Source organism: Mustela erminea, chromosome 9 (assembly GCF_009829155.1).
Source record: "Mustela erminea isolate mMusErm1 chromosome 9, mMusErm1.Pri, whole genome shotgun sequence".
NCBI classification, from domain to species: domain Eukaryota; kingdom Metazoa; phylum Chordata; class Mammalia; order Carnivora; family Mustelidae; genus Mustela; species Mustela erminea.
Window position 1 is genome coordinate 41,682,205 of NC_045622.1, and position 15,005 is coordinate 41,697,209.

The following is a 15,005-nucleotide window of genomic DNA, read 5'->3' on the forward strand; positions in this document are numbered from 1 at the left end:
ATTTTATTTATTTATTTGACAGACAGAGATCACAAGTAGGCAGAGAGGCAGGCAGAGAGGAGGAAGCAGGCTCCCTGCTGAGCAGAGAGTCTGATGCCGGGCTCGATTCCAGGACTCTGAGATGACGACCTGAGCCAAAGGCAGAGGCTTTAACCCACTGAGCCACCCAGGCACCCTGTGCACTTTTCTTTTGATAACATCTGTGTTCAGTACTAGACCTTCAGCTTACTGAGGACCTAACTTGATGCCTGGTCAATAAATGTTTGCCGAAAGTAATTTTTAGATGTGCATATTTTGTTTATATATTTAAACAGTGCTCTCTAAATATTATGGGGAAAATTAGCTTGTACCTTCTCTTTAAAGTAGCGTGTGTGTATATCTGTGTGCATTTGTATATGTGTGCGTTGTGTTTCTTCATTGGTGCTATGACTTCCTTAGGAAGTGGAGGAGTGGACGGTTGGAGGAGTGTAGGATATGTGAATGACAAGTACCTGGGAAGATACGTTCATGTGTGTGTACAAGTGATAATACACCCATTTATCTATCTTTTCAAAAATTATTCCTGAGATATTGAAAATATGAACAGGTTATAGATAAAATAAAAGTTAACACATTTTTCCTTTCATCTCCTATCCTTAAACATATTCATCCTTGAAGTGTATATATATCTATATATATAAATATTTATATTTATATTTATATATATCTATAGACTTCTTAGATATATTGTAGATGAAGTTATCCAACACCTTGGAGAGATTGGAATGCTGGAGAAGATTTACTGTTGTATGATGGATTATCAACTCCTTAACTAAATTCCCGTAAAGGATTTTTTTCACTGTGGCTTTGAGAAAATTCACTGATGACAGGCATTCTAGAGCCCTTGAAAAAGCTCTGGGGTGACTATTTGTAGGCCAAAAATGACAAATGAGAGAGGCCAATTATTGGGCTGCTTCTTCTTCTTCTTCTTCTTCTTTTTTAAAATATATTATTTATTTATTTGAGAGAAAGAAAGAAACACAAGCAGGGAGGAGGGGCAGAGGTGGAGGGAGAAGCAGGCCCCATGCTGAACAGGGAGCCTGATCTGGGGCTTGATTCCAGGGCTCCAGAATCATGACCCAAGCCAAAGGCAGATGCTTAATGAAGCCACCCAAGCGTCCCTGAAGTGAGCTTCTTGAACTCAGGGAAGATGATGGGGCCCCTGAAAGGCAGGGGCTAAGAGACCACATTTAGCTGATAAAGTCAAGATGGCTGGAAGAGTATTCCAATTAGACTGACATGTAGAGATCTTCGGTATTGACTAAATGCCCATGGCCTCTGTAGGACTCAAATAGATGGACAGTCTATTGAAGTCTTACTTGATTTACACAAATGAGAAGAAAACTCTAAGATGGGGCAACAGAGGCATAACCTGAAACATCTCAATACAGAGTATAGCCCTTATTCCAAGTCCCAGACTTGAGTCAGTTCTAAATGATCTTTAATAAAGGGAGAGTCAGGTCCCTTTGAGAAAAGACCCTTCTCCATGTCAAAATTAAACTATACAATGATCCTCTTCTGATTTGGCAGGTTTAGTGCATGGGTGAAAGGGAAATACTCAATTTTTGGCGAACCGACATTGACTCTAAGCTGCTACTATATCCTGAGGAACCGAAACATTACTGTAGTAGACCAGTAACAGTTGGGGCTTATGGGAAGCTCATGGAGTTTGACCTTCAGTGTGTGTCTCCATAGGCCAAGTGAGTCCCTGATTCCACCATGCATGATTGGAATACATGCTGAGCCACTGTCAGAATCCCTTATTTATATAATCTTTTTCTCCCACTTTAATATGATTTTTAAAAAATTTACTCGATGTTTTGCACTTTTAAGTAGAAGGGAATATTTCCCATGTTTGACTGTTAGTCTTAAGTTTACTTCATCATCTGTGCCACTGTTTGCTTCATAAAGTCCAACAATTAAGCCCCATTCTTTTCTGTTTGTATAAATATTATTAAAGATAAGTTTTTGAGACCTCACTAACCAGTATATGGTTTTTACCAGATTCCTTTGTTCCCTGCAATTCTTCTTTGTTTCTCTCTCTCTCTCTCTCTCTTTTTTTTTTTTTTTTTTAAGATTTTATTTGTTTATTTGACAGAGAGAGCACAAGCAGGGGGAGTGGGAGAGAGAGAAACAGCCTTCCAGCTGAGCAGCGAGCCCTCTGTGGGGCTTGATCCCAGAACCCCGGGATCATTACCTGAGCTGAAGGCAAACATTTAATGAACTGAGCCACTTAGGTGCCCCTGCAATTCCCTTTCTAAAGAGAAGACAGTCTTCTGGAACTATTATTGCATTTTTGAGATAGAGTCAAGGGGAGGTGGGTAGAAAATGACTAAATAGGTGAGAAAGAAGAATTTTTCTTGGAATGAGTGGTTTTCATTAAAAAAAGGAGAAAGAATGGGAAATTGAATAGAGAGAGGGAAAACAGGAAAGAAAAGAGAAATGAAACACACCTGCCTATCTTTCCTAACTTAAGCATACAGGCTGGAGACCATTGGGATATAAAAGCTGCTTTGTGCTAGAGAAGTTGAGGTAGGCATCAATGGAAGGAGCATAAGAGAGAGTATAACATGTTTGTGGACACTTAAATCATACTCTCTCTTCACTCCTCCCCACCTTCCCATGTATTAATGATTGGTTTCTGAGCAGTAATATGAAGTTAGAATTATTATTAGATTATAGTTAGATTAACAATTAATAGATTATTAATAGATGAATTATGAGAATTATTATTATTTTTTGATGAATGGCCAATCCGTAACTTGACATTATGTAGAGATTGGGCTGCCTGGATAGATCCTGGGTACTGTCAAGATCATTTCTTTTTTCATAACACTGATCCCCTACTGCATCTTCTGTGTATTTATATGTTAAATTATCATCATTATGCATAGTTTTCATACAATAATGAGTAACTTGTGAAATAGATGCCGATTCATCAACAGATTTGAGCATTTTCATGTGTTCAGAGAAATCGTTATGGCCTCCAAGGTATACGGCAGATCTTGACAAACATGTTGTTCAGGGTATATGTTCAACTTTTTGGGCACAAAGTAAGATAAATTTCACATTTACTTTTTTATTAATCATCCTGTATTTTAGCTCAGAAACACTTATTGTATTTCATAAGAAAGGACAAAATAAGAGTGTCCAGGCTGCTCTGGACACTTCACGGTACTATATAATTTTATATATAACTTTCATATCAACCTAAATTATGATTTCCTACTGACACTGTTGCCAGAAGGCTTGATGGCCCCGTGTATCTCCTGGACTGCAGCACGGGGCCTAGTGCAGCTGGCTAGCGTGCCATGGAGCCTGTAGGGTATTTATCTAGTTCTGCCACCCCAAGCCTGGACTGAACCACGTTACTTGTCCCGAAGTATATGTGTGTCTGAGAGCACTTCATTTTAACAATGGGCAGTTGTACTCATAACGAAGATGTTAGTTATGTTACTTCGGTAAAGGGCTGAAGAAGAAATTGATTTATTTTGGCTTAACCACAAGCACATGCATCTCGTCCATAGTTGCGGAGAACATAGCAGAAGCTCTAAGTGGAAAGTGGGGGTCTAGCAAGCCCATGTGCTGCAGGTTGGGCTCGCCAGAAACTGAGTCTGAGAAGTAATTTATGAATTTGAAATGTTTATTAGGGATCAACACCCCTAAGGGAGAAGGAAGGATGTGGGATTGGGTTGAGCTTCCTCAACAGTTGAATCACCATGCAGAGTCTACAAGCCTTAGCCAAACTGGTGGGAAGCTCTGAAGAAAGTATTGCCCATCTGTAATATTGCCTCTGTGAAGCTAAAATACCCCTGCCTTGTTCAGCTGCTGGCTACTAGCTGTTCTGGGAAAGTCATTTCTGTCCCTTGCATCTGAGGTGGGCCCTGATGGAAGTGACAGCCGGAGGCTACCTGCTGACTGGACTCATCACAACAGGATGACAAGCATGTCACCGAAGCAGAATAAGGGGGTAGGGGGGTTCTCTGTATCAACTGCAGCCCCCTAGTGTATTTCATTAGTAACATTCAATTTGAAAATAAGATTCTGAGATGAATACTAAATTGAACAGAATGCTAGCAAGCATGAACCAGCACTGTCCCATGCAAACCAAGACATACAGCTACCCTGCTACCCTCCCCATCAGTGGCTTTTGCAAGATTCCCATTCTGTCCTAAAGCATATGTTCTTGAAGGGATTCAGAGTTGAAAGGTGGCTCCAAGATCACTGAACTCATTTGTCAAATGAGAAAAGGAATTAAGATCAGAGGCAGAAGGAGGTGGAAAACCTCAGGCTTTCGGACAACCAATTTGGTACCTTTTCTATTATACCCTGTTGCTTCTAAGTATTGCAGACTCTGTAGTAAAGAGAGATTCATTCTATGGTACACCCTGTATCATGCAGACTCACTTATAACACTGCCTGTCTTATGAGATAATCTTCAGTTTTTCTTGTAAAATAATAGAAATATTATAGTGTAATCATTTACAGATTTTGCTTAAAGACTAAGGGCATGGGGATGATGCCTATTTCCTTAGAACCCTTATCTTATAATTTTGAATACTGTCCTGCATGATGCTAGTTATTTTTAAAGCTAAATTTAAGTCTCCAATGAGTCTGTTTAATACCCCTTAAGGATTTTGTCTTAATGCTTTTTGAAGAAAGAAATTAAAACTGGCAAATCAAGTGTCATATGAGCATTAAAAGAAAGAGGAGAAAGTTTGTATCTAATAATAAAAATCCCAATAACTTCTTACCAGGTTTTTTTAGAGCAGCATTATCACTCTTTAGAGATGTTTTATTTAATTTTCTTTCCTGCCTATGATAATGTAATACTTAAAGTAGGTAAAACATTCATTTCCATAGTGAAGACTATGGAGAAGCAAAGGTAAGGAAAGGAAATTACTTGGAAAGAAACAGTGATTTAGAGTTGGTAAAAATCTCCACGGAGTTCCTTCAGCAAGCAACAGCTGTTTCTCGGGTTCTTACTGAAGACCCCCATTAAGTGGCTATGATCACATCTTTAGATGCAAAGAACTTTTGTACTACAGAAGGAAGGCATCATTTTTTATTTTATTTTCTGCCCTTATTTAACTTCCTTCTTTTTTATAGTGGTAGGAAGAAGATTTTATTGTCTTCTCATCTCAGAAACGTATTTGCATACAGGTTTTTTTGTTGTTATGCAAATTTCTATAGCATCTGTTACATTCTGCATTTGGGGGAGGACTACAAAGTGGCCATTTTTCACAAAGGGGAAGATGAAGAATTGAGTCACAGTAAATATACAAAGAAGTCTGAATTCGAATTGGAAAGATTATTTTATTTTTCTCATCTTTGATTTTAAATGATTAAGTGTATTGTCTCACAGTTGATTGTCCAGAGAGTCCCAATTAGTGTAATCATGTGTAGTATGCTGTCCAGCTCTGATAGCCTCACAATCTTCGTTGATTGAACAGGAGAAATGGAGAGTGGGTGAAAGTTTACAAAAGCTTATTTTAATTAAGATATATCCCCGACTGGTAGACAATCATGTTCAGACATTATCTCATCATTAGTAGTCAACTCATCAAAATATCACTTTTCAGAAAATCCCCTGGTTCTTTTCAGTGGCTTTAATGAAATTATTCTAAGAACCCAGTGAAAAGGATTGAGATCCAGTGTTCATATAATTGCCATTTTCCTAAGAAATAGACTTGGGGCCTCCTGAGAAAGCAGATCATCTGGTGTGACATTTGCAGCAAGAGAAGAGTAGTGTTTTAAAAATTCTGCTGCTTAACAGAGGAAACACCAGTTTATTTCAGTCTTTTTTCCCGGCATCAGATAAACAATGAGATGCTAATTAATTAGTTGATAGGCAGAAATCTGGGAGACTAAGCAATTTTTCATTTACTCGGATTTTTCTAAGGATACTTTTCTATGTATATTTTTATTCTCATAAAAAAATAAACAATCATTATACCTATATGGGATAAAGTAATTGTTCATATTTAGGAGTTCATGAATGTAATAATAAAAATAAACATTTTAGAAGGACATAATTTTAAGCAGCTCTTTTCTTTGTATATGTATGAACTTTTTTTTTAATATTCATGGTGGCTAGTGAAGAATCTTCATGTTTGCTTAGTGTTGCTTGCATTTAGGATATCAGATTAAAGGATGCTTCAAATGTAAGAATATTCATTATAAATGTTACAGTTTGGGTGGATTCGCAAGTGATTTCTCATATGCTACTTTTGGTGCGCGCACGTGTGCGCACGTGTGTGTATTTTAAATCCTATCAGTATAATGTTATCTTCAGAGATTGTCTTCCAAATTTACAATCAAATATTTTTTGTGATGCTAGAAACAGGGAAAAGCCTCCAGCTATATTATGTTATGGTTGTTCGAATTAAGAATTCTGATTTTTTTTTTTTTTTTTTGCATTTCCATCACTTTGGGAATCATTCAGTAAAACTTTAATTTATATTGTTAGCACCCCAGGATATATTGTATTCAATGTAGCTGTTTGATTGCACCATTCTTTCTTTTCTTGATGTAAAAGTTCATGTTTGTGGCTGTGTTTTGTCTCTGTTTTCCAAGATTTGTTTAGGAAAGGGATAAATGGAGGGGAGAGGGAGAAAAGGAGAAACATTACTAATTGCTCATTTAATGAAATGCTACATAAATTGGGACATGTCCTGAAAGACAAGTGTTACATCACAAGAATTTACTAGTCATTTCATTGACATAAACATTCTTAGCATAAATTAATTTTTAAGATATGAACTCAAAGAGTAAGTATACTTAAAAGAGAAAAAGAAAACATGCTTTCTTCTATCTGTGGACTGTAAAGTACAAGCACTTCTCTTAGGGTCTTCTCAGGTCCTCCCTAAATGTACGGTAGGTAAGAATGTCAGAGTGCTGATAGCAAGCAGCAGAGTCAGTTAGACATCAACTCAATGTTGTAATAAATGTGGAGATAAATCACCATCCTGCTTCTCAGCACCCTTTGTAACCACTGTGTTCACCAGCGTTCAACATCTGGCTATTCAGGAACTGGGAAGTGGCGATGGTTATCAACTGTGAATTTTCAGTATTTCGTGGAAATTGTGTGCCTTCATTTAGTGATGGATTTACTGCAGCTTGGAGCTTTGGCTTTGTACTCTCTCTCAGCCTGAGAACCTGTCAAGGTTGGAGCTCCAGAACCCTTATTTTTCATGGTTGATAGATGACCAGTTGTGTTTTTCTGAAAGGCGTTATGATTAACCTTAGAAATTTCCTTTATGCAATAAAAATAGAAATATTATTTCAACTAATATTTATCAAGCATCTTAATAGGTATCAGATAATGTTCCATATCTGGGTGATGTAATACCCATCTACTTGAAGGAGACAGAGAGGTGGATAGACAATTATATCTAACAATAAAAAATACAATCTGGAACATTCTTTGAGAGTGTAAGCATGAAGTATACTAGGAATACACACAGTAGGGCCATCTAGTCCAGATTTTGGAGGAGGAGGAAAAGAAAGAGGAGGGATCAAGGAAACCTTCCCATAGGGATGACTAGAGGTAATGAGTACCTAGTTCTGGAAACACGGGACCAGCATCAGGGTGATAGACTATGCTCTGCAATGCAGATAATTATGCAGTACAGCTATTTCTAAAGTAGAACTGAGGATTCTTCCTGCGTCCACATTCCTCTTTTTCCTTTCTTCCCCCATTTCCTTCCACCCCTCTCTCCTTTCCTACCTTCTTCTCTCTTCTCTCCTTCTGCTTCTTCTTCCTCTCTCTCCTTCCTTCATTATGAGCTTAATAAGCACAGGATCTTGTTAGTCAAAGTTTTGGTTCATGGGTTAATGTCATCATTGGACAATCCCTGAGCCTTATTCATTTACTCTTTTATAATGCTATAGATATATTTCATATATATAACTAAATTTTATATATTTAGCATAGTTGTGAAATATTAACAATGAGGACCTACCTACCTTTTGCTTTTCTCCTATTTCATCTTCTTACCCCTTCTAAAAGATAACTATTATCCTGGATTATGTATATTACGCTTTTTCCCCACTGGTTTGCTTTGTTTTATACATGACATTTCTAAATGATACATTGCTCCATTACTTTTTAAGTTAACAAATGATATTTTTCTGTATATAATCTACTTGGATTTTTTCCACTCACCATTTTACTATGTTTTTATTTGTGACTGATTTCATTCAATTCCACTTCAATTAATATCCCATTGTGTATCTGTGCAGCAAATTGTCCATTCTCCTATAGATAGACAATTACAACACTTTATGTTGTAATGAAAGTGCTATGAATATTCTTTTACTAGCTGCCTAAGACGTTATGTGAAAGTCTCTGCAGAGTATATACCCAGGAATGGAAATATTGGCTCATAGGGTACACTGAGGTTAAACTTAGAAGATAATCACAAGTTGTTTTCCAAAGCTATGTACCGACTTGCAGTCTCACCAGATTGATATGAGAGCTTACGTTGATGCATATCTTCTCTAACACTTGGTCTTGTGAGATTCGTTTCTGTCCATCAAACGCAACATAATCTACAAATGCTATCTAATATATGTGGCTTTGATTAGCATTTTCCACGTTACTGTTGAGATTGAACATCTCTTAGGTATATTTGTTGATCATGACTATTTCCTCTCATCTTTCAATTTTAAGATTTTATTAGTCTATACTAACGAATACTTTTTATTTTTGTACTGACAGTTGTTGTAATATCTTAATCTAAAAAGATACAGTCATTAACGTGAAACAGACATGACAGTACTATACAAAATGGTGGGCACATTTCTAATAAAAGATATGCATTCAAAATAATGGAGAAGTCAAAACAATAGATATTAGTTACATTTTGAAATTATTTTCATGACTTATTTTTTCACAACTTGATGTTTATTTTTCTTTTGACAGAACGGTTTCGAGATTTACTACTTCCACCATCTAATCAAGACTCTGAGATTCTGCCCTTCATTCAATCTAGAAAGTATCCCAAGTAAGCACTAGGAGTTCACTGGATATTGGGTGGGGTGGGCGCAGTGACAGGGGAGGCTTGGGGGGACAAAAACAAAATAGTTTCTTTCTAAGGATTTCTGAAAAAGCTAAAATACTCCAACCTACTTAAGGAGGGCATCTCCTGCAATAGCTTGTAATATCTCAGGCTCTTCACAGCTGGGTCAGAGAAAAGAGCCTTGCCTGCACTACAGCCCAGCTGTGAGTAGGAGTATTTGCAGAGGGCGAGCTGTAAGTTACCTGCACTGGTGTCTGGTCATGCCTCTTTTTGCTTGATTCTCTATCAACAGCGACAGGTATTTTGTGGGTGATCCCTCATCTGGTGTCCTGGTTGCTAGCCTTTGAATGCAAGGATTCATTCATATTGTAATGAGTAGTTTTCAGATAACCACCTGTTAGATACAATTTTAGTAATTTCTCTATATTCTTCTTTACTATCTTGAAGATTACGGGAAGTGAAATCTCCTGGCCCTTTCTTATGTGGGGCAGAACTGTTCTTCTCTTAAATGCCACAAGTGTACTTCTTGGTTGAAGGCATATGCCTTCATCTTCCCAGAGAATCAGCAAGTATGTTTTTTATTAGGCATCTTATTCCTGAAAAGCTGATAGATGCCCATATCTTGATCCTTCCTGTACAAGCTTGGAGTGCCCTCTACTTCATGGTTGTCTTACTCTATTTGCTAGCTAGTCTACAACAAGCTGAGGAAGGAATAAACTGATTTCTGATATAGAAAAGGAAGGTCAGCAACTTGAAGAATTAGAGCTTGGTTTATACATATTTCATCAAAACCAATCACTATGCTAAAGTAAATCTTTGATTGACTTGGTAGTTTATTCAAGTATCCACTGAAGTATCCATTCAATTTTAGAATAATTTTTTCCCTAAAACTTAGCTTTGATAATATTGACTTACCTCTGATAACAAAAATACAGGATTTGAATTATCTGGTCATTATCTTTGATATTAATCCTGATTTAATATCTAGCAATAATCTTCAAGTTCCCTCACAGGGACTCTCCTGAGGGACATACGAAACCTGGACAGCATTCTCTGCATATATTACTTTTCATGACAGGGAGCATGGAGGAGTCTGAAGGGATTGACACATCTCTATCAGTATTTTTGCCCTCTGCTGCTGTTTGCAGAGGGTAGTGATGCCTGATCTTCTGACTCTTGCACTTACTATCCACCTCACATATTTGCTTGAAGAGGGGAACCATAGCTGTTTCTCAGATTATCCAGTGGTAATCTGTTTCCCGCTATTTCCCTAGGTTTCCTTAGCTCTATGTTCTTAACACGTATCCCTCTTGCTCTTAGGTTGCTTTTCCCATAGTGATGTTCCAATATTGTTCTGATATTTAACAGAGATACCATGAGACAATCCTTTGTCAGTGTCTACTCCTTAGGGTAGTTTTTGTGTTTGTTTTGTTTTTGTGGGGGGGATCTGTGGACTAAAAGAATAAAAGTCGTCCACTGATGCCACATACACCATGTTTGGGCGAGTAGGAGTGCAGACTGCCTCACGAGCCATGCTTTGTGACTCAGGTCACCTAACCCTCTGTGCCTCAGTCTCCACCTCTCTGGAAGGGGAGAAATAATAAGACCTACCACCAAGGGGTGTTTTGTAGATTAAATCAACTAACAAACAAAAAGATATTTAGAACTTAGCTGGACTCGTAGCGATACTTCATATATAGCAGCAAGTGTTGCTACTCATTTAAAATTACATATAGCATTAACTAGATCTGCATGTTTCCAAACAGGTTAGTGAAGTCGACTATTCATTGATCTTGAAGGATAGGTCTTATGTCAGGATACCTTTATCACTCTTCCCTTAATAATATTTTGGGAAGAACTATTTATTTAATATTTCTAGATTATGGCTAGTTGGTGATGCGAGGCACTGCTTTGGTGACCACTTAATATCATTATGAGACTGGGAGTGGTGCATAAACAATGAATTTTGGAACACTGAAAAGAAATAAAATAAAATAAAATGAAAGAAATCATTATGAGTTTCAGTTTTCCAAATTACCCAATGAAAGCATGCTAATTAAAGAAGCCTTTAATTAAGAAGTCTGAATAATATTTATATATTTATATAAATAGAACATATTTATTTAAATATATAACATTGAATAATACATAATATTTTTATAAAAATTCTGGATTAAATACAATTGGTATGTTTTATATTTATATAAAATATAGTTTATATAAAATATAATGTATATAATATATAATATTTATATAAAATTCTGGATTAAATACAGTGGCTTATTTAGGTTATAGAATATTAAAAATTTGCATCCTCCCATTGTCCATATAGCGTCTAGTTTGGGGATAGGATTTTAGGAGGTGCTGATGAACAGAGAAAGGGTAATAGGTCTATTTATGCTGTGCCTAAGGAGTGTTAAACTGGTCCAAGGAAAAGCATAGGAGCAAAAACTCTGGGCGTGTAAATAATGGCCATGTAAAGAAAGCTGGGGTAAAAGAAGAGACAGTTGTATTAAGAGCCAGTTGATAAATATAAGAGGGCAGGGATCTGTATGTTTAGACCTTATTTAAACTATTTTGTGATTATTCATGATTTTCCATATTCTCATTTAGTCTCATTTGTATTCACTCTTAAATATACTATCATTTATTCATTACTGAGGATGGCTATAAGTCAAGGAATTTGCCATTTCATGACATGCAAAAATTTCTGGAAAGCTGGGAATTTAGTCAGACCCTTAGTGTTTGTTGTTCTCGTTCACAATGTCATACACCTATTTATATGGAGATTATTCTCCCTCCCTTTTCTGCTTGTTTTACTGACTCACTGAATATAGACCCTATTAGGGAGAGATGTTTTAAGAGTTAAAATATGGTTTGAGAAGCAGCTTGTTTGCCCTGTATTATCTCGTGTCACAGGGTGATGTGTGTAGAGCATGGTATAGCTGACCTTCTGTAAGTCAGACTCACTCTGCCCTGGTTCATATGAGTTGGTGAGTGGACAGTGGTTATTGGATTGAGCATAGGATCTCTAGTCAGGATATTGTCCCTATAATCTTAAGCAATTAGTTATCAAAAGACATATAATAGATAGTAAAAAAGGGAAATTTTTGTATTTTACTTAGTAGAGAAATAATCATGGAGAAGAGAACTGACCAGTTCTTGAAGTGTGTGTGTGTGTGTGTGTGTGTGTGTGTGTGTGTGTGTGTTATGGAAAGCCATTAAAAAAAAAAAAAGTTCTCTGCTGGGAAACATTGTTCTGTTCATTCATCACATTCTTATGTTTGTGATCTTGCATTTGACCCTTTGCCAAAGCCTGGCACATCCATTCTCATCAGATGTATGTGAAGACATTGCCTCATGAAAGTTCTTGTAGCATGAATAGGTGTGACCATTGTCAGAAACAAGCGAATGAAAAGAAGAAAAGGAATATATACTTAATACACAATAAATGTTGTTGATTCATAGGTTAGAGGAAAGAAATGGAGATAATGAAACTTGCTTTGTTGCTCATGTCTTAGCTGGTGTCACTGTTAACTCTGAGGCATTTGGGTTTATAGCATATTTAAACCAGAGGGTAGCTATCAATATTCTTAGGTTAGACAGTGACAGTATTCTTAGAAGACAGTGTGTCTTCCAGTCTTGGTAATTCATGGAAAGGTTCATCTTCCCTTGGATATTCTTATCCTTGCAGCTTGGAGACAGGAAATGGTTGAAGACATTTGGCATAATTTTGTGAACAAATGACTTGCAACCATTTTAGCAGTTACACCAGCAAAACATGATTCAATGCCTCTGGAAGTTTCACCATATTATGTATAAAAATATTGTGAAAATGTAGGCATAACATGTGGTATAGTTTTATTTGGTTCTCATGAAGATCAAGTACTGAATGCTTAATCTCAGTACTCTTTAGAGAAAGGTACATTATTTAGGATCAAGTTCAGAGTATTCCTTTTGACCTGGTTTGCCACCAGAGGATAACCTTGATTATTTAGACAATAAAAGCAATGCCTCAACCCATTCGTTTCTAATGGACTGCTTAAAAATGGCTTCAAGTGGTGATATCAGGTGATTAAATGCAAAGCCTCAGAAGACATTTCTAGATTTCATCTATTCTCCAACTTGTCTTCCTTTCTCTTTCCAAAGAAAATTTTGGGTTCCTCTTCTTGCAGAGGCCTCCTTGCTCTCTTTAGTAATTTCTGTTCTGTCTGTATGTGTGTAATGTATTTGTCACTGGAGCTAAGTTACTCCTATTCATAATAAAAACACTTAGCACTTAACACTTTCTACATTGCCATGATCGTGTCATGTGCTCTATAGGTATTATTTAACCTTTGTTATTTCCCTAATGAGGTAGGTTAGGTAGTACTATATCCCCAACTCTACAGATTTTATATATTAGAGGATTTAAATGGGTTAAGTGACTTAACCAAAGCCATATGGAAGAGCTGGTTCCCAAACTCAAGGTCTGCTTGGCCTCCAAATTATACCCAGTTATACTATACTGCCTCTCATCCTTTCGTCTGTCTATTTTTCCATTAGTCCATTCATCAAATATTTATTGAACAATTACTGTGCACTAGAACCTGTCACAATTACTGAGGATTACAAAAATAATGAGGACAAAACATATGACTTTGAGGAACCTAGAATCTGTTGGGGGGGGACAGAATCAGACTCTAATGGAGAAATTAATTATAGCAATGTGATAAGACCTATAGTTATAGAGAAATGCACTAAACTCAACGGGAAAAGAGAAGACAATATGTCTTCCAGTCTTGGTAATTCATGGAAAGTTTCATTTTTCCCTTGGAGTAAAATCTGGACAAATGCTATGGAACCAGAAGAAGAGGCTTTTTAGATGGAACCAAGAGTACAGCAGAATATAGAGCCGTGAAGTGGGCTGTTCATTGACAGATCACCTGCGGGTGTTCCAGTTGAAAAACCTTTGTGTGTGTTTGTGTGTGTGTGTGTGTGTGCGTGCGTGCATGTGTGTGTGTGCACATGTACACATGTGTGTGTATGTGCAAATGTTCATACATATACACACACTGAAGGGCTGGTATATAAGGAGAAACGAGAGCAGGGACCACTCCAAGAAGGACGTAACTTGCCGTTTAAAGGAATTTGGATTCTGTGGTGAAGGCAGTGGACCGTCATGAAAGAACTTTAAGCAAAGGAGCAAAAATCATTGTCTTTGCCTTTTCCTAGTTTTATCATGGAGCCAGAGAGGGCCACGTGGCACTGCATGGGGCTGGCACACTAGCTGGTTGGCAGTTTCATACTCAGGTAGTAAGCTAACGTTCTGACGAGAGTGTGGAATGCAGTAATGAGGATTCCCAGTTCTTTCAATATTTGTGAACATAAGCAAGCAAGATGTGAGAATTAAGCTGGTCTCTCAGTAGGTCGTAGGTCCTAACCCCTGGGCTGACATTCACATGTAGAAACCCTGCCGTCAGGACTGCAAAAGCCAAGTGGATCACCAAAACCTGCAAATACTCCTACAAACACTGAGGTAGTCTTGAACTTGGAAAGACTGGCTCAGACATGTGGTAAGTCAAGAAACTCTGTTAGTGCAAGTCTAGTGGGCAAGCATTAAGGATGCCTCCGTGCTGAGTGAGAGAATAGCTTATCTTGGAGTCAAGTGAGAACTGATTCAAGGATAGGGCCAAGAGGAGCTGGTAGCTGGGAGGCCAGGAACCTGAAATCTCAAAACAGGCTGAGAAAGTGAACACTTTCTAGGGCGTAAGGTAAGCACATGTGATTCTCTACCTTGTGCCTTCGAGAGCCGTCTGCTTTCTTTGTTTTGATCTACCCTCCGTTCCCCACCGTTGCGTATCTCCTCAGAGAGCATTTGTTTTAAGTTTTGGGGTTGTTGTTTATGTGTTTGCTTTGACTCAGAGATTGTCTGTCAGGTGAGAGAGAAAGTGACCTGAAGTT

At 37.5% G+C, this 15,005-nt stretch overlaps 1 protein-coding gene across 4 annotated transcripts in view; it reads left to right on the top strand.

The window, feature by feature from the left end:
- NOX4 (NADPH oxidase 4) overlaps positions 1 to 15,005 on the top strand; it is a 172,659-nt gene that overhangs the window by 108,801 nt on the left and 48,853 nt on the right. For all 4 annotated transcript variants that reach the window (XM_032356523.1, XM_032356524.1, XM_032356525.1 and 1 more), the window contains one exon: positions 8,966 to 9,047. In XM_032356523.1, the coding sequence (XP_032212414.1) occupies positions 8,966 to 9,047 (82 nt within the window). The remainder of the gene's footprint in view (positions 1 to 8,965; positions 9,048 to 15,005) is intronic.